Source organism: Callithrix jacchus, chromosome 10 (genome assembly GCF_049354715.1).
Source record: "Callithrix jacchus isolate 240 chromosome 10, calJac240_pri, whole genome shotgun sequence".
Taxonomy (NCBI): Eukaryota; Metazoa; Chordata; class Mammalia; order Primates; family Cebidae; genus Callithrix; species Callithrix jacchus.
In genome coordinates, this window is record NC_133511.1 from 115,267,675 (window position 1) to 115,292,659 (window position 24,985).

Below are 24,985 nucleotides of genomic sequence, written 5' to 3' on the forward strand. Positions count from 1 at the left end.
AAGGCATGTGGATCACCTGAGGTCAGGATTTCCAGACCAGCCTGACCAACATGGTGAAACCTTGTCTACTAAAAAATACAAAAATTAGCTGGCCATGGTGGCGGGCACCTGTGATCCCAGCTACTCGAGAGGCTGAGGCAGGAGAATTGCTTGAATTTGGGAGGTGGAAGTTGCAGTAAGCCGAGATTACACCATTGCACTCCAGCCTGGGCGACAGAGGAAGACTCCATCTCAAAAAAAAAAAAAAAAAAAATTCATTGTGATCCCAGAGCCTACATCATTGTTCTTCATTTGTGACTTCTCTTACAAAGATTAAGTAAGGGAAAGGAACTTTGTGTCCCTAAAGCCAAAGAAGGCTATTTTAATGAGCCTTTAATGTTCATTCATCAAATATTTATTGCTGAAATATGGAAGGCACTACAATGGTTTTTTGGGGTGATGCTTTTATAAAGGTCATTGCTGGCTGGGTGTGGGGTTTATGCCTGTAATCCCAGCACTTTGGGAGGCCGGAGCAGATCACTCGAGGTCAGGAGTTCAAGACCAGCCTAGCCAACATGGTGAAACCCCCCCCCATCTCTACTAAAAATACAAAAATTAGCCAGGCATGGTGGTGCACGTGCCTGTAATCCCAGTTACTCGTGAGGCTGAGGCAGGAGAATTGCTTGAACCCAGGAGGTGGAGGTTGCAGTGAGCCAAGATCGTGCCTTTGCATTCCAGCCTGGGTGACAGGAGTGAAACTCCGTCTTAAAAAATAAATTAAAAGACCATTCCTTTCAAATAGCTCAGTCTAGAAAGGAAGGTAGGGAAGACATCTTTATAAATAAATACACTGTAATAAGTTGTAAAAGTAATCAAAGTGATTACTTCTGGTAGATATGATGATGTGGAAGGATCAGAAATTTCAAAATAAGGAACATTACAACTGGGCACACTGGCGCCCAGCTGCAATTCTAGCTACTTGGAAGGCTGAGGTTGGAGAATCAATTGAGCCCTGGAGTTTAAGGCTGCAGTGAGCGGTGGTTGCAGTACTGCACTCCAGCCTGGGTGATAGAGCAAGACCCTCTTAAAAAAAAAAAAACAGCATTTGAATTTTTTCTTCTTTTTAAAAGAAAAATATATTTTTGGAGATGGATTCTCACTCTGTTGCCTGGGCTGGAGTTTAAAAGGGTGTAGTGACAGGGTCTCACCATGTTGGCCAAGCTGTTCTGTAGCTCCTTAACCTCAAGTGATCCACCTGCCTCAGCCTCTCAAAGAGCTGGGATTACAGGCATGAGATCCTGCGTCCAGCCAAAAGAAAAAATCTTTCATTTAAAAATTTTAATAAGTAGGCCAGGCGCGGTGGCTCAAGCCTGTAATCCCAGCACTTTGGGAGGCCAAGGCGGGTGGATCACGAGGTCAAGAGATTGAGACCATCCTGGTCAACATGGTGAAACCTCGTCTCAACTAAAAATACAAAAAATTAGCTGGGCATGGTGGCGCGTGCTTGTAATCCCAGCTATTCAGGAGGCTGAGGCAGGAGAATTGCCTGAACCCAGGAGGCGGAGGTTGCGGTGAGCCGAGATTGCGCCATTGCACTCCAGCCTGGGTAACGAGCAAAACTCTGTCTCAAAAAAAAGAAAAAAAAATTTAAAAAGTAATGCACATTCATTATATACAAAATATAAAAAAGACAAAACATTACCTGTAATTTCACAGATGAGAGCTAACTACTGTTATATTGTGGTATATATCCTTGCAATACTTCGAAGACTTAAAAAAATGTATATATTTATGTATACCATGTATCTGCAGTATATATTTGTGTGTGTGTGTGATTTTGTTTGTTTTGTTTTTTGAAATGGGGTCTCACTCTGTCACCCAGGCTGGAGTGCAGTGGCATAAACCTCGGCTCACTGCAACCTCCGCCTCCTGGGTTCAAGCTGTTTTCCAGTTTCAGCCTCCCAAGTAGCTGGAATTACAGGCGTCTGCCACCACCCCTGGTTAATTTTTGTATTTTTTGTAGAGACAGGGTTTAGCCATTTTGGGCAGGCTGGTCTTGAACTCCTGGCCTCAAGTGATCCGTCCTTCTTGGTCTTCCAAAAGTGCTGGGATTACAGGCATGAGCCACTGCACCCAGCTGTATAGTTTTTTACCTAACATTTCTTTCAATGTAAATATGAAAAAATGCTAGGTAAAGAAATCAGTAAAATTTGAAAATTTAATTTTTATTATCATTATTTGAGATAGAGTTTTGCTCTCGTTGCCCAGGCTGGAGTGCAGTAATGTGATCTCGACTCACGCAACCTCCACCTCCCAGTTTCAAGCGATTCTCCTGCTTCCGCCTCCTGAGTAGCTGGGATTAGAGGTGCCTGCCACCTCGCCCAGCTAATTTTTTTTGTATTTTTAGTATTTTTAGTTTCACCACGTTGGCCAGACTGGTCTTGAACTCCTGACCTCAGGTGATCTACCCTCCTCGGCCTCCCAAAGTGCTGAGATTACAGGCATGAGCCATCGTGCCTGGCCTGAAAATTTTTAATCCCACACTATCATTTATTTTAATTTTTCCTTCCCACATGTATTTTTTTTTCTAGGTTAATAAAAAATAAAAATTGCACCAGGTGTGGTGGCTCATGCCTGTATTCCTAGCACTTTGAGGCCAAGGCAGGTGGATTGCCTGAGCTCAAGAGTTCAAGACCAGCCTGAGTAATATGGTAAAATCCCATGTCTACTAAAAATATAAAAAATCAGCCGGGTGTGGTGGTGCATGCCTGTAGTCCTGGCTATTCAGGAGGCTGAGACAGGAGAATTGCTTGAACCTGGGAGGCGGAGGTTTCAGGGAGCCAAGATTACGCCGTTGCACTCCGGCCTGGGCGACAGAGTGAGACTCCATCTCGAAAAAAAAAAAATTGCTAACTGTAGATGAGAAGGCAAATAATGTCTTTATCAGTGGGTTTCTGATAGCTGAAAGTTGAGAGAAAAGGCATTTATGCTTGTGTAACAAATAATACTAAAATTGATTTAAAAATCAAATAATACTAAAATATGTATATATATAGAAAACTGATTTTTCTATATATATACATATTTTAGTATTATTTGTTGCACAAGCATAAATGTCCTTTTATGCTTGTGTAGCAAGAGAAGACATTTTAGAGAAAAGATTTTTTTTTAATTTTTTAAGATGAAGTCTCACTCTGTTGCAGTGGCATGATTTCAGAGTGCAGTGGCGTGATCTCAGCTCACTGCAACCTCTGCCTCCTGGTTTCGTGCAATTCTCTTGCCTCAGCCTCCTGAGTAGCTGGGACTGTAGGCACGTGCCACCACGGCTGGCCAATTTTTGTATTTTTAGTAGAGATGAGGTTTTACCATGTTGTCGGCTGGTTTTGAGCTCCTGAGCTAAGGCAATCTGCCCTCCTTGGCCTCCCAAAGTGCTGGGATTATAGGCATGAGCCACCACGCCTGGCTGGGCAAAGGGTTTGTGCCTGGAAAAAAAGGTTGATGTTAGTTTCTCTCTTGGATTGCTATAGTTGACTCATATAAATGTAGATACTGAACTCTTAGGCAAACTCATTATGTATGTGCTTTGATATATAAACTATTTCTTTAAAATTTATTCATAATATTTAAACCAGATACACCAACACATGCATGAGGGCTACCTCCTGAGTCATTTTATCTTGAACCTCACTTCCCAATGCAGAATAAATTGCTTCCTCATCCGTGTTCCCATAGTGTTGTATAAAGACCTGACCTCACAGTCTTACAGTTCCTAGTTCCTAGTGTCTCACTCATTAGACTGTGAATTCCTCAAAGGCGGAAGCTATCTTTGAAACATCACTGCATCTCTAGCACTTACTACCGTTTTGGCTTGGTTGTTTTTAATTGACCTTTCCTCTCTACAGCTGAGGAGGATGAGGACAAGGAAGATGATTTCCGAGCTCCTCTTTACAAAACAGTGGAGATCAAGGGCATCCAGGTGCGCATGAAATGGTGTGCCACCTGCCGCTTCTACCGTCCCCCTCGATGTTCCCACTGCAGTGTCTGTGACAACTGTGTGGAGGTAAGCACCCTGGGTGGGATAAGACTTCATCTTTAACCTTTGTTGTCTTCATCCTAACTATATAATAGATTCTTAGCTTTGGATGTAGCATAATCTTATCTAACTATGTTGTCCACATGGTCCAGTTCTGTCAAATGGTGTTAGTAATGACATGAGAGGCAGAGCATAAGTATTATTGCAGGAGAGAAGCTTTAATTCCATGTGGGCATAGGCTTTCTTTTTTACTTATTTTTACTTTTTGTAGTGATGAGGTCTCACTGTGTTGCTTGGGGTGGTCTCAAACTCCTGGCTTACAGTCATCCTCATGCCCTGGCCTGCCAGAGTACTAGGATTACAGACATGAGCTATTGCACCGGCAGGGCATAGGCTCTCTTGACACCAAGATTTTTTATAGTTCTAGCCTTCTGTCCATTGGCTCATTTTTGGTTGTTTGTCCTGGCTTTGTGTTTTCTCTTCCACAAAATCATGGCATTGTGTCTGTTGTAATTCTCTTCCTGCCTGTCCTTCTGCATCCCTTGACCTTTTTCCATGCCATTTTTCACTTAGCCGTAAGCAGTTACCTGCCAAATCTTCCTTCCAGTGCTCTTTTCTCATCAATCTTGATGTTTTTGCAAACGCTCTGACATTTGTCACTTTTAGAATTCCTTGGTCACATAGGATATACTTTGAGAGCCGGCCTTGGCCTTTTCATTTTTTTTTTTTTTAAGAGACAGAGTTTCACCATGTTGGCCAGTCTGGTCTTGAACTCCTGACCTCGTGATCCGCCCACCTCGGTCTCCCAAAGTGCTAGGATTACAGGCGTGAACCACCACGCCTGGCTGACCTTTTCATTTTTTTAGAGATGGGTCTTGCTGTGTTGCCCAGTGCAGTGGCTATTAACAGGCACAGTCATCATAGTTCACTTGAGCCTTGAACTCCTGGGCTGAAGCCTCAGCCTCCCAAGTAGCTGGGACTACAAGTGTGTACCACTGTGCCTGGTTTGGCCTTGGCCTTGGCCTTTGACCAACCTCTGGAAGGTCTCCCTTGCAGATTTATAGAGCAAAATAAACTAGATTTAGTTTTTAACTAATTGTTGAGCATGATCATAAATTACTAAAAGCAAAACTTAGCTGCCCTTTGCTTTTCTTCTTGACCAAAGTAATCTAATGCTATAGTCCAGGGATGGCTCTCATCTGTCTCTTTTTGTCCCTAGGAATTTGATCATCACTGCCCGTGGGTGAACAACTGTATTGGTCGTCGGAACTACCGTTATTTCTTCCTCTTCCTCCTTTCCCTGACAGCCCACATTATGGGTGTGTTTGGCTTTGGCCTCCTTTATGTCCTCTACCACACAGAGGAACTCTCAGGGGTCCGCACGGCTGTCACGTATCCTTCAAGGCATTTTAAGTTGTGGGATTGGAAGGGGGAGGAATGAGGGCCAAAGGGAAAATGGCTTCAATAGGGGCTGGGGAAAGTGAGATCATGTCGCACTGTTCTCCTTGATTGTTTGGCATCAGAATGGCAGTAATGTGTGTGGCTGGCTTATTCTTCATCCCTGTAGCTGGCCTCACGGGATTTCACGTGGTGCTGGTGGCCAGGGGACGCACAACCAATGAACAGGTATGGGGAGAAGTGACGAGAGACCCCTGAAGAGCAGGGCATATCTCTTAAGCGTTTTGATTAGTGTACAGTGTAGTGCTTCCACAAATAGAAGCTTAATGAATACTTCTCATGATTATGTAGAGATTAATGGTAGGGAGTGAGGCAGCCTTAGTTGCTCATGTAAGCATTGAGGCTGTTTTTTAGTTAATAGGCATTTGCTGTATGCCCACTGTATACTGGAGAATTTAGGCTCTGAGTTTATAGAAACAACAGAAGACTCAGGCTAGCCCTCAAGAAACTTAAGAGTGCTGCTTACAGGAAAGCAGTGATTTCTGTGCGTGTAATAGTGGCTAACCTTAACTGCTTTTTTTTTTTCTTTTTTGAGACAGAGTATTGCTCTGTTACCCAGACTGAAGCACAGTGGCACAATCTCAGCTCACTGCAATCTCCACCTCCTGGCTTCAAGCAATTCTCTTGCCTTAGCCACCCAAGTAGCTGGGATCGCAGGTGCCTGCCAACCACACCCGGCTAATTTTTATGTATTTTTTTCCTAGTAGAGATGGGGTTTTGCCATGTTGGCCAGGTTGGTCTTGAACTCCTGACCTCAGGTGATCCACCTGCCTCAGCCTCCCAAAGAGCTAGGAGTACAGGTGTGAGCCACCACGCCTGGCCCTTAATTGCTTATTCTTAGGTATATTATCTTAGTTTTCAATATTTAGAAAGCTGTTCATTCCATTTTCCATGAGGAAACTGAGGTTTTGGGTCAGCAGCCATGAGGTAGACCTAGGATTTGAACTAAGGACCCTGCTCTTAATCACGACATATATAAGCTGCTTGTGTTTTACTAATTTCTGTATGCCTCCAGTAGTGAGTGCACAATAATTGGTAATAGATTTGTATTTTGGCCTTTGGAAGTCAAAGTCTTATCTTCTGACCTGGTATTTTCTTCCTCCCTCTAGGTTACGGGTAAATTCCGGGGAGGTGTGAACCCCTTCACCAATGGCTGCTGTAACAATGTCAGCCGTGTTCTCTGCAGTTCTCCAGCACCCAGGTACACCATCTCTTTGGTCTAGTGTTTACCATTGGTCAGAACTTTGATCTTCTTTGGGCTTGTTCTGGTAAAGGAGGGGCCTGGTGGGAGACAGCCTTTAGGAAGGGATCTCTATCTTAGAATGGTAAGTACCTTCAAGGGAGAAACATGCCCATTCTTTAGTGCAGTGGTCCCCAACCTTTTTGGCAGCAGGGACCAGTTTCATGGTAGACAGTTTTTCCACCGATGGAGGATGGGGTGGGTGGTTTCAGGATGAAACTTGTTGCATCTCAGATCATCAGCCATTACATCTTCATGGCTGGGTGCAGTGGCTCATGCCTGTAATCCCAGCTCTTTGGGAGGCCGAGGTAGGTGGATCACTTGAAGTCAGAAGTCCAGCCTGGCCAACATAGAGATGGTGAAACCCCATCACTACTAAAAATAGAAAAATTAGCCAGACATGTAATTACACTGTTTTGTAAAGGGGAGCTCGGAAATCATCTTCCTTATACTCATTCTCCTCAGCTGTAGAGAGGAAAAGTCAGTTAAAAACAACTATGCCAAAACAGTAGTAAGTGCTAGAGATGCAGTGATGTTTAAAAGATAGCTTCTGCCTTTGAGGAATTCACAGTCTAACGAGTGAGAGCCTAGGAACTAGGAACTGTAACACTGTGAGGTCAGGTCTTTATACAACACTATGGGAACACGGATGAGGAAGCAATTTATTCTACATTGGGAAGTGAGGTTCAAATTAACCTGTAATCCCAGCTATTTTGAAGGCTGAGGCAGGAGAATTGCCTGAACTCAGGAGGCAGAGGTTGCAGTGAGCTGAGTTTGCACATACAACCTAGATCTCTTGCATGTGTAGTTTACAACAGGGTTGTGGGTTTGCGCTTCTAAGAGAATCTAATGCCTCTGCTGATCGGACAGGAAGCGGAGCTTAGATGCCTCTGCTGATCTGACAGGAGGCGGAGTTTAAGTGGTAATGCTTGCTGGCCCGCTGCTCACCTCCTGCTGTGTGGCCCAGTTCCTAACTACCAGCTGCAACTGGTCTGCAGCCTGTGGATTGGGAATCCCTGGTTTAGTAGACACTGAAATCCATTGATATTCGTCAGGTATTAAGGTTAATCTCCTTTGAAAATTGAGGATGAATAAGATATACTCTAAAGTATGTTCCTTGAGCTAAGTACCTGCTCACAAAGGCCTGGTCTTGCTGCAGTCCTTCACAGACTCAAACCTATTTACTGCTAACCTTTACAGTGGCCAGGTAGGACTGTTTTCTTGTGTTTGTATTAGGTTGGTGCAGTTATCTTTGCACCAACCTAATAAAAATGTTTTACAGAAACAGTAGATACTTTGAATGAATGAAAGCTCTCTCTCTCGACACTTAGGTATTTGGGGAGACCAAAGAAAGAGAAGACAATTGTAATCAGACCTCCCTTCCTTCGACCAGAAGTTTCAGATGGGCAGATAACTGTGAAGATCATGGATAATGGCATCCAGGGAGAGCTGAGGAGAACAAAGGTGAGGAATTCAGGGAAATCAAGCTAGGTAACAGGAAGTCTCACCCAAGGTAAAGAAATGGAAGCTTTGGCGGGGCGCGGTGGCTCACGCCTATAATCCCAGCACTTTGGGAGGCCGGTGGATCATGAGGTCAAGAGATCGAGACCATCCTGGTGGTCAACGAGGTGAAACCCCATCTCTACTAAAAATATAAGAAATGGAAGCTTGCTTTCATTTACATGTTTCTTTTCTTTTCTTTTTTTTTTTTTTTTTTTGAGACAGAGTCTTGCTCTGTTGCCCAGGCTGGAGTGCAGTGGGGCAATCTTGGCTTACCAGAACTTTCGCCTCCTGGGTTCAAGCAATTCTCCTGCCTCAGCCTCCGGAGTAGCTGGGATTACAGGTGCCTGCCACCTTGCCTGGCTAATTTTTAGTAGAGATGGGGTTTTGCCATGTTGGCTTGGCTGATCTCAAACTCCTGACTGCAGGTGATCCTGCCCACCTTGGCATCCTGAAGTGCTGGGATTACAGGCATGAGCCACCATGCCTGGCCCATTTCTTATAGTGCTTATTGCTTGCTGCTTTGTGTTAAAACTACTTAAATACAAATTGTGTTTTCTACATTCTATTTTTTTTGAGATGGAGTCTTGCTTTGTTGCCCAGGCTGGATGGCTGTGGTGCAGTCTCAGCTCACTACATGCAATCTCTGCCTCCCAGGTTCAAGCAATTCTTGTGCTTCAGCCACCTGAGTAGCTGAGACTACAGGCATGTGCCACCACGTCCGGCTAATTTTTGTATTTTTAGTACAGGCAGGGTTTTCCCATGTTGGCTAGGCTGGTTTCAAACTCCTGACCTCACGTGATTCACCCTCCTCAGCCTTCCAGAGTGTTGGGATTACAGGCATGAGGCACTGCACCTGGCTCTACATTAGATTTTAAGTTTAGATATAATTAGATTTTAACAATACAAAATGAATCCATTCATTTCCATGTCTTCACAGGACTTAACATAGCAGCTTATAGATAGATGGGAGGAGCTCAACAAGTAGTTGTTGGTTGAAATGGGCAAATAAGTGACAGAATTAAAGCTTTTTAAAAATCTCCTGCCGGGTATGGTAGCTCATGGCTATAATCCCAGCACTTTGCAAGGCTGAGGTGGGAAGATTGCTTGAGTCCAGGAGTTCAAGACCAGCCTGGACAACACAGTGAGACTCCATCTCTAAAAAAGACTAAAATTTAAAAATAGAAAACTTTTTTGGCTGAGTGCAGTGGCTCACTCCTATCATCCCAGCACTTTGGGAGGCCAGGTGGGTGGATCACTTGAGGTCAGGAGTTTGAGACCAGCCTGGCCAACATGGTGTGAAACCCCATCTCTACTAAAAATACAAAAAAAAAATTAGCCAAACCCGGTGACACGCCCCTGTAATCTGAACTGCTTGGGAGGCTAAGGCACAGGAATCGCTTGAACCTGGGAGGCAGAGGTTGCAATGAGCCGAGATCATACCACTGTGCTGCAGCCTGGGTGTCAGAGCTAGACTCCATTTAAAAAAAAAAAAACAAAAACTTTTTTTTATCTAATGCTGTACCCAAACTGACTCTTGTGTCTTGTCTTCCAGTCTCATTTAGAAATATAGGCAGTGACTCATGTCTATAATCCCACACTTTGGATGGCCAAGGAGAGGGGATTGTTTGAGGCCAGCTTGGACAATATGGCAAGACCCCCCCTTCACTACAAAATAAAATAAATTAACTGGGTGTGGTGACATGTGCTTGTAATCCTAACTATTTCTGAGGTTGAGGTGGGAGGAGCACTTGAGCTTAGAAGTCACAGGCTGTAGTGAGCCATGATCGTGTGTGCCACTGTACTCCAGCCTGGGCAACAGCTTGAGACCTTGTCTCAAAAAAAAAAAAAAGAAAAATACCTGAGAATTGGCTCCCAAATACCTCTCTCTTATACCAGTTTAATACTTTGAGTTGTCATAATGCTAAATTTCCAAATCTGATTTTTCTTACCCTCATCAATCCAGTCTAAGGGAAGCCTGGAGATAACAGAGAGCCAGTCTGCAGATGCTGAACCTCCACCTCCTCCTAAGCCAGACCTGAGCCGTTACACGGGGCTGCGAACACATCTCGGCCTGGCCACTAATGAGGGTAAGGGTTGCCTTGATTTGCAAGATACTAGAACTAGAGGCAGGATTGAGGTTACTTTTTAGCTGTAGAGGACATGTCAGGGCTGGGAGATAACACTCGTGTTGTGGTTTTAAACACCCATCAGTTGGTACTTGTGCCACTCTGCAGCTGGAAAAGAAGAGATGCCACTTAGCTTTTGGCAGTGAATGGCACTTTTGCTGGGGAAATGGTTAGCCTCTAGGCAGAGCAGAGAACATCACAGGACTCTTTTGGTGCATTTATCCACCCCGAGTTCTGGGCTGGTGTGAGTCTTTAGTCTTGATTTCAGCAAAGGGTCTATCTGTGCCTTCCTTGTCTTCTCCCTGTACTTAAGGAACCCTAGGCAATAAAGTGAACAACTCATAGGCTAGATGCAGTGGCTCACACCTGTGATCTCAGCACTTTGGGAGGCCGATGCAGGAGGATCACTTGAGCCCAGGAGTTCAAGACCACCCCAGGCAACGTAGCAAGACCCTGTCTTTACAAAAAAAAAAAAAAAAAAAAAAAAAGCTGGGCATGGTGGCAGATGCCTGTAGTCCCAGCTACTTAGGAGGCTTAGGTAGGCTCCCAGGAGTTCAAGGCTCCATTGAGCTATAGTCATGCCACTGCACTCCAGCATTGGCAGTAGAGTGAGACCCTGTCTCTTAAACCAAAAAACCTCTTGTAAAGTAGTGCCCCCTTGTCCTTTTTTCTTCCAGATAGCAGCTTATTGGGCAAGGACAGCCCCCCGACACCTACCATGTACAAGTATCGGCCGGGTTACAGTAGCAGCAGTACATCAGCTGCCATGCCGCATTCCTCCAGCGCCAAGGTAATGAGTAGTCTTAAAGAGGTGGGTAATAACATGACAAGTGGCCGGCGCGATGGCTCATGCCTGTAATCCCAGTACTTTGGGAGGCTGAGGCGGGCGATTGAGGTCAAGAGATTGAGACCGTCCTGGCCAACAAGGTGAAACCCCATCTCTACTAAAAATATAAAAATTAGCTGGGCATGGTAGCGGGTACCTGTAGTCCCAGCTACTCAGGAAGCTGAGGCAGGAGAATTGCATGTACCTGGGAGGCAGAGGTTGCAGTGATCACGCCACTGCCTTCCAGCCTGACAACAGAGCAAGACTCCGTCTCAGAAAAAAAAAAACATATGCCAACTGTTCTGGGGAAAAACAAGATTGGGGGGAGGAAAAGGCAGAAGGGAAGAGAAGAAGACAAAGGACATTTGACTGATTGTTGGCATTCGTGGAACTGAATCGCCTTGATAGTGTGTCCTTTATCTGACTGGGGTATATAGCATAATAGAGTCGTGTTTGATCTGAGTTTACAACTCAGTTTGGCCCACGAGCAAGATATTCAGCCTTTCTAAGCCTTGTTCTCTGCATCTGAAAATGAGATGGTATTTATTTGAACTCAGTTTTATTTGGGGATTAACCTAGATAATGCATGTAATAGCTCTAAGCACATATTGGCACATAATAAATACCGTTTTTGACCAACTCCTTGGACTCTGGGGTCTAGCTTCTGTCACAAGAGGAGCACTAAGAGCCTACTTTACTTTCTTCCTCAGTTGAGTCGTGGGGACAGCTTGAAGGAGCCAACCTCAATTGCAGAGAGCAGCCGTCATCCCAGCTACCGCTCAGAGCCCAGCTTGGAACCAGAGAGCTTCCGTTCTCCTACCTTTGGCAAAAGTTTTCACTTCGATCCACTATCCAGTGGTTCACGCTCCTCCAGCCTCAAGTCAGCACAAGGCACAGGCTTTGAGCTGGGCCAGCTGCAATCCATTCGTTCAGAGGGCACCACCTCCACTTCCTATAAGAGCCTGGCCAACCAGACACGCAATGGAAGCTTATCTTATGACAGCTTGCTCACACCTTCAGACAGCCCTGATTTTGAGTCAGTGCAGGCAGGGCCTGAGCCAGACCCACCTTTAGGCTATACCTCTCCCTTCCTGTCAGCCAGGCTGGCCCAGCAACGGGAAGCCGAGAGGCACCCACGTTTGGTGCCTACTGGCCCAGTACACCGAGAGCCCTCACCAGTTCGTTACGACAATCTGTCGCGCCATATCGTGGCCTCCCTCCAGGAACGAGAGAAGTTGCTGCGCCAGTCACCCCCACTCCCAGGCCGTGAGGAAGAACCAGGCCTGGGGGACTCAGGCATTCAGTCAACACCAGGCTCAGGCCATGCCCCTCGTACAAGTTCCTCCTCAGATGATTCAAAGAGATCACCTTTGGGCAAGACTCCACTGGGACGCCCAGCTGCCCCCCGTTTTGGCAAGCCAGATGGGCTAAGGGGCCGGGGAGTAGGGTCCCCTGAACCAGGCCCAACGGCTCCATACCTGGGCCGATCGATGTCTTACAGCAGCCAAAAAGCCCATCCTGGTGTCTCTGAGACAGAAGAAGTGGCCTTGCAGCCATTACTGACACCCAAGTAAGTATTAGTATCCTCCTGACCCTTAGCCAATTTAGAATTAGCATAGTGCTCTGCAAAAGGTATCAGGGCTTCTGTTGTGCATCCTAATGTAGTGGGGACCTGCATTTTCACTTTGACTCCAACTGCCTTCATGGCCAACTCCTGTTAAGAGACTGAAGATTAATACTTTTTCCATAATTCTATCTTCCTAAAAGTATTTGCCTGGGAATAAGTATATGCAATAGCTGTTACTAGAGAGTAGTAGTAAATAGGAGAGTTTGGGAATCAGGTTTATTTGAAGCAGGGCAATAAAGGGGAACGTCTGGGTAAGAAAGTATGGATATAGAAAACATTTTCTCTGAACCCATCTCCCTTTGCTATGTTTTGTATCCCATTTCCTGACACCTGTCTTATCTCTTCTTTACAGAGATGAAGTACAGCTGAAGACAGCCTACAGCAAATCCAATGGGCAGCCCAAGAGCTTAGGCTCAGCCTCCCCTGGCCCAGGCCAGCCACCTCTCAGTAGCCCCACAAGGGGAGGAGTCAAGAAGGTGTCAGGGGTTGGTGGTACCACCTATGAGATTTCGGTGTGAGCCTTCGGCGCCTCCCCTCCCCATCGCCTCTGCGCCTACACCAAAGGGCCCCAGGTGGCCACCTTCCTTCCCTCAAGGGGCTCCCCTCCCCTGCATGGACATTTTTTAAACCACCGATTCCAAGAGGATGAGGAGTATTTTCTTAAATGCAGTGGGCTTGGGGAGTTGGAGAGTTGGGGCCCTGAGACTGGGGTAGCAACCCCCCTTTTATCTTTTAAGACCTTCCCTTCCTTGATCCCTGGACCAGACTCAGTGGACATTTGTGCAATTGCTCGCCCTGGAGGGAACCAGATCATTTTTAAACCAGAAATAATTTTTTTTATTATTGTTACGGATTCTATTTTTTTCCTCTTCTGCGTTACCAGGTGTGTGTGTACATATAATATATATATATATATATTATAAATATCAAAGAAATTATATATCTATCCTGGGATGGGAAAATGAGGGAGGGATACATATATGGAGGGGGATCATCATCTTCCCATTCCTCAGACCAGCAGGAAAAGAGGGGAGACATCAGTCTTTTACCTGTGGTTCCCTCTCATTTGTCCCAGTTACTAAGGAAATAGCATCCTCTGTTGGTGCTAAGTGTGATTAGGAAGAAGCCTGGGGAGAGGTGAGTCTGGGATTTTGGCCACAAGAGGGAAGGACTTGGAGAGGAGAGTTAGTTTTCTAGGCTCACTGGCATTTAGTTTCCCTACGAAAGGGGTCAAAACTTCAAGACACTGGTGGTGGTTGGGGAAGATCAGGAAAATAACTTGGCCTAGCTTAAACAATATTGGATAATCCCCTCCTTGAGAGAGGGATTAGAGTGGGCTCCTACTAGCCCCTTGGAGCCTCTCCTAGCTTACACAGTTAACTTGATTTTAAAATCCAAGGCCAGGAGAGAAGAATCCAAAAAGCAATATTTTTCATCACATGCCAAAAACAGGATAGAGAGGAGGAGTGGCACAGGCCTAGGCTTCTCCAATTGCCCCTTGGGGGTTACCCCTCAGCCCACCTCACTATGGTGCTGGGTAGAGGGGATATCTGGGTTCTAACCTCTAAATAGGGGAGATCCCAGCCTCCACAAAGAGGCCCTTTTAGTTTTTATTCTGATTAGCCATTTTAAACCAACAAGGAATAAAAAGAAATCCTGATCTAACCAGCGCCCCTGGAGTTGTGTTATTTTGTCTGGTTGAGACAGGGTGAACGATCTCTGGTAGAAAGTTAAAACAGTGACAACCTCATAAACTTCTCTGGTCCCAGCCCATCTCTGTGCAAGAGTATAATGAAAATAGCCACTTAAAACAACTAAAAAAATAAAAGCAAAAAGAGACCTGGTGTGGTGGCTCACACCTGGGACTACACCTGTGGTGGTCCCAGCACTGGGGGAGGCTGAGGCAGGAGAATCACTTTGCCCAGCAGTTCCAGACCAGCCTGGGCAACACAGAGACTCCATCTCTAAAAGCAAACAGGTCCTGTTTTTATTTGGGTGATTTAATTCAAAAATTCCTGAAAAAAGTCTCTTGAAACCACCAAAGCTGCTTGTTATTTGAAAGCTTAGAGAACTCTTAAAGTTGTTTCTTCTTTTTTTGTTAAGAGAGGGCCTCACTCTGGCTGCCCTGGCTGGAGGGCAGTGGCACAATCAGCTCACTATACCCTCAAACTCCTGAGCTCAAGGGATCGTCCCACCTTGGCCTTTTGAGAAGCTAGGGCTACAGCTGCATGCCACCATGCCTAGCTAAATTTTTTTTTGTAGAGATAGGCTCTCTACCAATTTTACCTAGGCTGGTCTTGAACTCCTGGCCTGGAGCAATTCTCCTGCCTTGGCCTCCCAAAGCATTGGGATTACAGGCATGAGCCACTGTACCCAGCAACAAATGTTTCGTTTTTTTTTTTTTTTTTAAAGGGTTTCACCATGTTGGTCAGGCTGGTCTCGAACTCCTGACCTCAGGTGATCCAACCGCCTTGGCCTCCAAAGTGCTTGGATTACAGGCGTGAGCCACCACGCCCGGCCTAACAATTGTTTCTTAATATAGAATTTAGTCTCTGGAAAGTAAAGCCAATTTTGGAATCAGCCAAAGGTGAGAGAGTAACAGGTGTGAAAGCCTGTTGATAGGTTAACTATGGATGTCAGTTCAGTTAGACATACTGCCTTCTATTGAACAAAAGCTGTGTTCTAATTTTAAATAGGTACCCTTAGACACTAAATTTCAAGCAGTTAACCAGAACTCTTTAATTACTCAAAATTTAATACATACTCTTATTTGGGTGCAGTGGCTCATGCCTGTAATCCCATTACCTTGGGAGGCTGGGTGGGCAGATCACCTGAGGACATGAGTTCGCCAGTGGCCAAATGGTGAAACCCCATCTGTACTAAAAATACAAAAGTTAGCTGGACATTTGTCATGGGTGCCTGTCATCCCAGCTATTTGTGAGGCTGAGGCAGGAGAATCACTTGAACCCAGGAGGCGGAGGTTGCAGTGAGCTGAGATTGGACTACTGCACTCCTGTGTGGGTGACAGAATGAGACACCATCTCCAAAATAAAGTTAGCTGGGTGTGGTGGCACAGACTTGTCCCAGCTACTTGGGAGGCTGAGGCACGAGAATCACTTGAACCCAGGAGACAGAGGTTGCAATGAGCCGAGATCACACCATTGCACTCCTGGGTGACAGTGAGATTCCATCTTAAAAAAACAAAAAACAAATTTACTCTGAAATCCTGTATTAGAACTAATGGAATGAGTGGTTTTCCACCCAGTGATTCAGGAACAACGTTGGCTTTCAAGGCAACAGATTTTAACCTGTGTTAAATTTAAAGTCAGATTATATTAATTCAGGTTTTCTCATGGATGCTTACAGTTACCTAACCAGCTGCAAAACCTAAAGTCTTTTTTGTTGTTGTTTTGTTTACATTTTGATAGTTTAGGCTACCTTTTGTTACTGTTTTAGAAATGTTTTCAAATCAGCTAAGTAACTTTAGTGTCTTTTTTTTCTCTCTCTCTTTGATCCTTAACTTCAGTGTCTTAACTAAGGAATGAAGCAGGTCAAAAGTTCTTGTAAAGAGAAGAGAAGCATTTACCTTTGCTTGCCAGAAGTTCATTTCAAAATATCACAGGCTTCTGATCTAGGAACCAATCTTGTTGAAATACACTGGTGACTGTCCATGTGTTTTTGGTTGGCTTTTCTGTTTCAACACAAAATTGACCTAGAACACACTGTTGAGCCCTACCTGGATCAGCTCTTCAGATAGAGCCTGTGATCACCTAGGTGCTTAGTTCTCAACATAACGGGCGGAGTGTTATGTGTCTGCTGTGGAGTATTAGTAAGCTTGGCTCACTTTTCATTTTGATTGTTTCCCTGCCTGTTAGTGAGATAATGTAATGACATGACCCAGATCCCCTCAAGACTTAGCAAAGCCTTTTCTTAAATCCTGACTCAGACAGCCACATACCTCTTAGGCAGTCACACTTCAGCCAGTTTGATAAATGTAATTTTTTTTTTTTAAGAAAAAACGCACAAGTCCTAAATCAGACAAATTGCACAAAAGAGAGAGAAGAAAATCGTAAGCTTCCTGGAAGAGGAAGAGATATCCATGAGAAAGCCAACAGGGATGAGCCTACAAAAGCATGTCCCTCTCTCTCTCATAATTACTTAATCTCAACTGAGCCCAACAGAGCTGGCCTCTGTCCCAGCTGCAGGATGCTCCCAAGGCAGTGTCCAAAGAGGCTGGAAGGCAGCTTTTGTCAGCGGGTTCAATATAGCAGGAAAGGCCATCCTGGCAAAGAGTCCAGTGGTCCTGTTAGCGTAGGCTGCTGCTGCTGCTGGCCTGGGAACTACCCATACCGGGGTGGTCTGGACTATGTCGGTTCTGGGGGAGAAAGGAGGAGAGGTAAGAACAACTAGGAACTAGCCTTGGCTTTGATCAGGCTGTACAGGAGAAACCTGCAACCTGCCCTGGGTTTTCAATCTTGGATCCATCTGGAGGCAAAGAACTCTATTTAGGACAGAGGTGAGATATGGGGAAACTCACTGAGTTGTGGCAATAGGCCTCTACTCTACCTTCTTTTTCTTCTTCTCTTTCTTCTTCCTTTTCCTTTCAGGATCCTCTTCTTTTTTCTTTTTCTTCTTCTTGTGATCCGAATCAGATGGTGTTTCTGTAGGAGACATTAGGTACCTATCACCTGTAGAGCTCAAAATCCTCTCCTGTTGGGAAGACTGCAGACAGGAAAATCCCAAGTCAGGGGCAAGTGCTTTTGTCCAAATGGTCAGAAAGGATACAGAAGTGCTGCTAGAGTCCCTGTGATAAGTCCCAAGAGACCCCAGTACACTGGTTTCTTCTTCAGGGGAATTTAGGAGTCCAGAGCTCCGTATGAACTTAACTGGGTTTACCTATGGAAGGTCAAACCAGATTCAGAAGGTCAGGGTTTTTTTTTTAGCTTTGAGTAGAACTGCTTCTTACCTGGGGGTACAGGATCCTGGGTACGGCTCTGTTTGTGCTTGTGCTTATTCTTCTTCTTGGGAGGCTGAATATGCATCAGACGACACTGCTCTGGCAACTGAAGGAACCAAAGGAAGGTCCAGGTGAGAAGAGGAAGGAAATCCCCTGTTCCCATCATCTGTTCTGCTCCATCATGAAGGAACAGACTGGGACAGAAAAACCATCTCCATGTTTAGGCCTCCCCATTCGCCTTCCTCCTTCCAAGGGGACTTACCGGGCCAGTGTGGAGGCGGAAGCCGGCCAGCATGGTCCCTGTGATAGGATTAAAAGAGCTGCTGAGAATAGGGGGCTTCTCAATGAGGGAGCGGAGGCTGCTGTTATCATGGGAACCAGGCAGATCAATCATCCCTGGCAGGTCAGGCAGGAAGTTACTAAGCTTCTCCTTCACCTTCTTCCCACAGAATTTATTATAGGCTTGTTCCAAGTTGTAATGTGTGATCAGATTCGTGCTGCCTGTGAGCTCTGTGCTACCTAGACAACACAGAATAAAAATAAAAAAAATCAGTCCCCAAAGTAGGCCCAGAGAGCGAAGGACTATATATTAACCTAAAGAATATTTTAGGTGAACATTTTAAAATTTAGAGAAACAGCAGAAGTAAATAAATCATAAATATGAAAAAATACAACACAGTGGTAGGGTCCAATGGAAAGGGGGAAAAATAGGCAAAAATCCAATAGGGCAGAGACAGAAACTGCTCACCCAATGAAGGAGACATTCCACTCTCCTTAGATTAGAGTTGACTTACATGATGCTTACTTCACGGTAAATGCTGTTCTGAGTGCTTCTCACAAAATGTACTAGTGACAAATTATATAGCATAGCCAGGAAAACACTACCTCACAGCTCAGCTACAACCATGCTAACGGGGCCAAATATGACCCAGTGACTTAAGGGTCTTGTCAAGAACCAGGAGATTTTTCTAGCTACCACTGCCTAATTTTTGTTACCAACATCTTTATTCTTCCTCATGATACTGAGTATGATACCTTGCCTAAAAGGAAGGAATTTTTTTTGTTATTGTGATAGAGTTTGCTCTGTCACCAGGCTGGAGTACAGAGGTGCGATCTTGGCTCACTGCAACCTCCGCCTCCCAGGTTTAAGCATTTCTCCCACCTCAGCCTTCCAAGTAGCTGGGATCACATGCATGCGCCAACATGCCTGGCTAATTTTTTTTTTAGTAGAAACAGGGTTTCACCATGTTGGCCAGGCTGGTCTCGAACTCCTGACCTCAAGTGGTCTGCCCGCCTCAGCTTCCCCAAGTGCTGGTATTATAGGCATGAACCACTGTGTGCAGCCAGGAAGAAATGTTTGATTAGAAGTCAGTCTTGGGAGGCCGAGGCAGGTGGATCATGAGGTGAAGAGATCAAGACCAGCTTGGCCAACAGGGTGAAACCCCGCCTCTACTAAAAATACAAAAATTAGCCAGGTGTGGTAGTGCATGCCTGTAATACCAGCTACTCAGGAGGATGAAGCAGGAGAATCACTCAAACCAAGGAGGCAGAGGTTGTAGTGAGCCAAGATCCTGCCACTGCACTCCAGCCTATGTGATAGAGCAAAGTTCCATATCAAAAAAAAAAAAGCAGTCAACTAATGGCTGGATGCAGTGGCTCACGCCTATACTAAAAATACAAAAATTAGCTGGACAGCAGTGGTACACACCTGTAATCCCAGCTACTCGGAAGGCTGAGGCAGGAGAATCCCTTGAGCCTGTGAGGCAGAGGTTGTAGTGAGCCGAGCTCAGGCTGCTGCACTCTAGTCTGGGTGAGAGTGTGAGACCCTATCTCAAAAAAAAAAAAAAAGGCAACTAGAATTATTCTGGCTGTCTTTCATGCCTCAGTTTCCTCTCATCTGTGGAATCGAAAAATAGCTATCTTACATACACATCATTTTTTCCCAAGGTTCAAATGAATATATACTGAAAAGTATAAAGTATCAGGCTTGGCACGTGGTTCATGCCTGTAATCCCAGCACTTTGGGAGGTCAAGGCAGGCAGATCACCTGAGGTCAGGAGTTGGAGACCAGCTTGGCCAACATGGTGAAACCCCATCTCTACTAAAAATACAAAAATTAGCCAGGTGTGGTGGCATGCGCCTGTAGTCCCAGCTACTCAGGAGTCAGAACTGCTTGAACCCGGGAGGTGGAAGTTCCAGTGAGCTGAGATTGCACCACTGTACTCCAGCCTGGGTGAGAAAGCAAGATTCCATCTAAAAAAAAAAAAGTATTATATATATGCAAGGCATTATCCATATAAATATTGCATGGCTATTTTTTCAAGGAATATACATTTATTAGTAACTTAAGGACCCAGTGGCAAAGGTAGAAATGGCTAACTATAACTTCATTTGTAATTATGATAGACACAGAGGGTACAAATGACAAAAATGGCTTGTTTATAATCAGTCACTTGGGAAAACTCAGGTACTGAACTGTAAGATCCTTGGAGGCACAGACAATGTCTTATTCATTCATGTATCGCTAGTGCCCAGCACAGTACACATAATAGGTTCTCAATAAATATTTATTAAATCAACAAGGTACTTTCCCGCTCTATCTCTAGGCCTTACTCCATCCTTTTCCTCCCTTTACTACCAAACAACTCAGAAGACTGAGCAACGGTAACAGCAGAAGATCCAATGTCACAGTATCTCTCCTCATAACTCTGGGCACTGCCTCTTGCCACTATAATAGAATTTCCTCCTCTCCTCCAGCTCTCCTTAAGGATAACCAACCTGTCCAGATGGTTATCCTTAAGGCTCAGGTGAGAAGGCAGTCTGTGCTTTTTCTAAACTCTAACTTGAGAGTTCAAATTCTTGTTTTGACTATTAGTTCTACAAAGATTATTTTTTATTTTTACTTATTTTTTGAGACAGTCTCGCTCTGTCACTCAGGCTGGAGTGCAACGGCACGATCTTGGCTCACTGCAATATCTGCATCCTGGGCTCAAACTATTTTCCTGCCTCAGCCTCCCAGGTAGGTGGGACTACCTGCATACACTGCCATGCCTGGCTAATTTTTGCATTTTTTGTAGAGACGGGTATGTTGCCCAGGCTAGCCTTGAACTCCTGGACTCCAGCCATCTGCCTGCCTCAGCCTCCCTACATGCTAGGATTGCAGGCATGAGCCACTGCACCCAGCAAGATTTAAAAAAACAAAACAAAACAGTTTTTTTGTTTTAAAATTCAAAGTCTTGGCTGGGCACGGTGGCTCAAGCCTGTAATCGCAGCACTTCCGTGAGGAAGAGGTGGGTGGATCACGAGGTCAGGAGTTTGAGACCAGCCTAGCCAATATGGTGAAACGCCGTCTCTACTAAAAATACAAAAAAACTAGTCAGGTGTGGCACACCAGGAGGCTGAAGCAGAAGAACTGCTTGAATCTAGGAGGCGGACATTGCAGTGAGCTGAGATTGCACCACTGCACTCCAGCCTGAGCAACAGAGGGAGACTCCATCTTAACAACAAAAAAAATTCCAAATCTTGCCCACATGACTCATGGCTTCTCTATTTCAATCTATGGCACCACATGTTCCAGATATTTTTGGAAAGCAGTACTCCTCAGGTCACAAATCTTAATGGTTTCCTTTCGTCCTCAGGAGAAAGCTCAAATTCCTCTGACTGGCACTCAAGGCTAATTACATCTACTCCAACTTAGCTTTGGGGGGCCTCATCAATCACTATTCCTCTATGCAAAATTTCTGATCCATCCAAATGGATCTCCCTATCTCTTCAAAATAACACCCTTCACATTATTTCCTTTTAGGAAAATTCTTCCTAATTTTTCTTCACCAACATGAATTATTCAAGGTCTAGGTCAAGTGACATCTTATTCTTGCTGTCATTTTGGATAACAATACACTGAAAAACATGAGGTAGTTCTTAATATGGATGGCTAAGATATTGTTAATTGCTGTTGTGAGGCATGAGCACAGAATAATGAGATGGAGTTGATAAGAAATATAGTCACTATCCTTAAACCACAAATCTTACATTCCGAACTAAACTTGAAAAGCAATGACCAGCATTACTAATCTCTTCCTCCTTCTCACCCTTCTCATACACCCAGCATTTGCCCAGAACAGATATTCAGTATCTGTTGACTGACTATAGCTATTATATAAATAGTTACAATCAGAATAGGGAAGGCAAAAGAAAGATTAAAAGAAACTGCTGGTGGCCATCAACCACTGACTAATCAAAGGGATGGCAACTTCTCTATTTGTTTTTCCAATTATAAAATATAGATAATAATGCCTACTTCAAAGGGGTATTCTAACTATTAAATACTACTACATATAAGGGTGTTGTGAACTTCAGAGTACCATACCAATATTTGTTATTATTTCCCTCAAGTCATGATGTGGAAATAAGACTTGAGATAATGAAAGGCATCTTGGAGACCTAACATGTCCAGAAAACTTGATTTCCACCTCTTCAAACTTGTTCCTTCCTCATCTTCCAAGTCTCCATACCCATACACCTAATTATTCAAGGTGAAAACTTAAGAAGACATCATTCCTTCACTTTACTCTCTCCTTCACTTCTTCCCCTATTATCCAGGCTGGAGTGCAGTGGTGCAGTCACGGCTCACTGCAGCCTCAACTTCCTGGGCTCAAGTAATTCTATCACCTCAGCCGCCTAAGTAGCTGAGACTACAGGCACACATCACTATGCCTAGCTAAATTATATTTATTTTTTGTAGAGATGTGTCTCATTATGTTTCCCAGGCTTGTCTCAAACTTTCGGGCTCAAGATATTCTCCCACCTCGGCCTCCCAAAGTGTTGGGATTACTGGCATGAGCCACAGCGCCTGGCCCTATATTCAACTTTTCATCCCCATCAGCTCTACCTCTAACATCCTGTATCCATTTACTTCTCTATGCCCTGCTATGCCCTGGTTTGAACCATCATCTTTCCTGGACTATGAGTGGTAACCTCTGACTTCCCCACTTTCTATTTGTCATGTGGCTGCTTGAATGATTATAAATAAGTAAATCTGACCAAGTTCCTGTGTTAAAATGGCTTTCCTTGGCTGGGCACAGTGGCTCACGTCTATAATCCCAGCACTTTGGAAGGGCAAGGCAGGAGGACTGCTGTTGGCCAGGAGTTCAAGACCAGCTTGGACAATACAGTAAGACCCTATCTCTACAGAAAAATTTTAAGTTAGCCAACCATGGTGGCACATGCCTGTCGCCCTAGCTACCTGGGAGGCTGAGCTGGGAGGACAGCATGAGCCCAGGAATTCGAGGTCACAGTGAGCTATGATTATGCCACTGCAGTCCAGCCTGGGTGACACAGTGAGACTTTGCCTCTATAAATTTTTTTTTAAACGGCTTCCTTTGGTATTTGCCATCTAAATGCCTTTATTACTTTATAAAGGCCTCTGCCTAACTCTCCCACCTTTCCTTTTGTCTCTCTCTCCTAAGACTCTTTCCTTTCGTTCACTTCACTGGAGTCCAACTGATTTTCTGTCCCTCAGATATTCTAAGCGTTTTCTCACATCAGGGTTTCTGACCTCATTACTTGTATCTAGTATTATCTCTCCCTCCTATCCATCCATAGCTGGCCCTTTGTCTATGCTTATATTTTAGTTCAAATGTTAGCTACATGGAAAGAGCATCTCTGGTCACTCTAACTAAAGTAGTTCTGCCCTCAACATTTTTTTCTTTTGAGAGATGGTCTCATCTGTTGCCCAGGCTGGAGTGCAGTGGCACTATCTTGGTTCACTGCAGCCGAAACCTCCTGAGTTCAAGAGAATCTCCTCCCTTAGCCTCCCCAATAGCTGGGGCTATAGGCACGGACTGCCGTGCCTGGCTATTCTTGTATGTTTTGTAGAGACTGGGTCTCGACATGTTGCCCAGGCTGGTCTCAAACTCCTGGACTCAAAGGATCCTCCTGCCTGGGCCTCCCAAAGCGCTGGGATTACAGGTGTGAGCAACACGCCTGGCCCCTTTCAATTCTTTATCATGTTTTCTCCTCCTAGAATTAATCACTCTCTGATATAATCTTGTTTACAATGCCTCCTCCACTGACATGTACATTCCAAAAAAAAGCAAGCATCTTGTCAGTCTTGTTCATAACTGTATCTCAAGCATTTACAAAAGTGCTTGGTACATAGGAACTCAACAAAATTAATTTTTGAATGAAAAGAGTTTGGTTTGATTCTTATCCCTTCTTAGAACAGACCAGGAAACGCCGGAACCTTAGAAGGAATAATGGCAACTTGCCCCAAACCAACAGCAAAATTAAAACTTTGGGTCCCCAAAGATATTAAATCAGGCCTCTCAAGTTCCTAACTGAAACCCTGGATCTCCTGGATCTTTTGTTTTTGAGAGGGAGTCTCGTTCTGTCGCCCAGGCTGGAGTGCAGTGGAGCAATCTAGGCTCACCGCAACCTCCGCCTCCCGGGTTCAAAGCGATTCTCCCGCCTGAGCCACCTGAGTAGCTGGGATTAAACGTATACGCAACCATGCCCGGCTAATTTTTGTATTTTTAGTAGAGAGGGGGGGTTTCATCATGTTGACTAGGCTGGTCTCGAACTCCTGACCTTAGGTGATTCGCCCGCCTCCGCCTCCCAGAGTGCTGGGATTACAGGCATCAGTCACCGCGCCCAGTCCTGGATCATTTTTTTAGGGAGACATAAACCAGTGTCACGGAGATTCACCGTCCCTCTCCCCCGCCGTTTGGTTGAATTCAAGTCATCCCTCTGCTTGTGAATCCTAACAGCGCTTCCGACTTATGGCTCCACAGTCCGAGTCTGTCTTTCTTAGGTTACCTGGCACCTCCGCTAGCCGGCTGAGAACCACGCCCATCACCTCCTCTCTAAGATTTGATTGGCTGGCTTTGGCAAGGCCGTGTACTCACCTGGCAGTTCCCTCATTAGGTAGAAAGGGCCACAGCCAGCTCCTGACTTGTCCGCGCCGGGAGGGGCCGTGGCTGCGGTGGGAGGCGGGGCCGTGCCGGGACCCCCGCCTGGAGGAGGTGGTGGCGGGGGTGGAGGCTTTCCTGGTCCGAAGCCGAGTGCGGTTGGGGGCGGTGGTGGGTCAGCCTGAGCCCCGAACAGTGCCGTGAAATTCTCCATCGTCCCCTCCGCCTCGGCGCTGCCTAGATGTCTGGCGTTGGTAATTTTCATTGGACAATGCTTTTAAGGGTACCGCCCTCTTTCTCAAGGAGCCTCTTGTCATTGGATGCCTCA

General features: G+C 45.2%; 2 protein-coding genes across 5 annotated transcripts in view; one reads left to right on the forward strand and one right to left on the reverse strand.

Moving 5' to 3' along the window:
- ZDHHC5 (zDHHC palmitoyltransferase 5) overlaps positions 1–13,641 on the forward strand; it is a 32,477-nt gene extending 18,836 nt beyond the window's left edge. For all 4 annotated transcript variants that reach the window (XM_054240902.2, XM_002755292.5, XM_078341099.1 and 1 more), the window contains 9 exons: positions 3,882–4,039; positions 5,232–5,404; positions 5,536–5,638; positions 6,580–6,671; positions 8,042–8,174; positions 10,177–10,300; positions 11,017–11,129; positions 11,876–12,735; positions 13,145–13,641. In XM_054240902.2, coding sequence (XP_054096877.2) covers positions 3,882–4,039; positions 5,232–5,404; positions 5,536–5,638; positions 6,580–6,671; positions 8,042–8,174; positions 10,177–10,300; positions 11,017–11,129; positions 11,876–12,735; positions 13,145–13,310 — 1,922 coding nt within the window. In that variant the 3' untranslated portion in view covers positions 13,311–13,641. The remainder of the gene's footprint in view (positions 1–3,881; positions 4,040–5,231; positions 5,405–5,535; positions 5,639–6,579; positions 6,672–8,041; positions 8,175–10,176; positions 10,301–11,016; positions 11,130–11,875; positions 12,736–13,144) is intronic.
- Positions 13,642–16,770: 3,129 nt separating this feature from the next.
- On the reverse strand, positions 16,771–24,904 carry MED19 (mediator complex subunit 19). The gene is made up of 5 exons (XM_002755293.6): positions 24,655–24,904; positions 18,012–18,268; positions 17,759–17,855; positions 17,359–17,453; positions 16,771–17,167 (listed from the first exon to the last, which is right to left on the reverse strand). The coding sequence occupies exons 1-5, from the start codon at positions 24,869–24,871 to the stop codon at positions 17,099–17,101; spliced, it is 735 nt and encodes a 244-aa protein (XP_002755339.4). The 5' UTR covers positions 24,872–24,904; the 3' UTR covers positions 16,771–17,098.
- Between the last annotated feature and the right edge of the window lie 81 nt (positions 24,905–24,985).

Coding starts and splice junctions, on each gene's coding strand:
- MED19 (XM_002755293.6), bottom strand. CDS start 24,871: ATGGAGAATTTCACGGCACTGTTCGGGGCTCAGGCTGACCCACCACCG. Junction 17,856..18,011: donor TCCGCCTCCACACTGGCCCG/GTAAGTCCCCTT, acceptor TGGTTCCTTCAG/TTGCCAGAGCAGTGTCGTCT. Junction 17,168..17,358: donor AAGAGAAGAAGAAAAAGAAG/GTAGAGTAGAGG, acceptor TTTCTCCCCCAG/AACCGACATAGTCCAGACCA.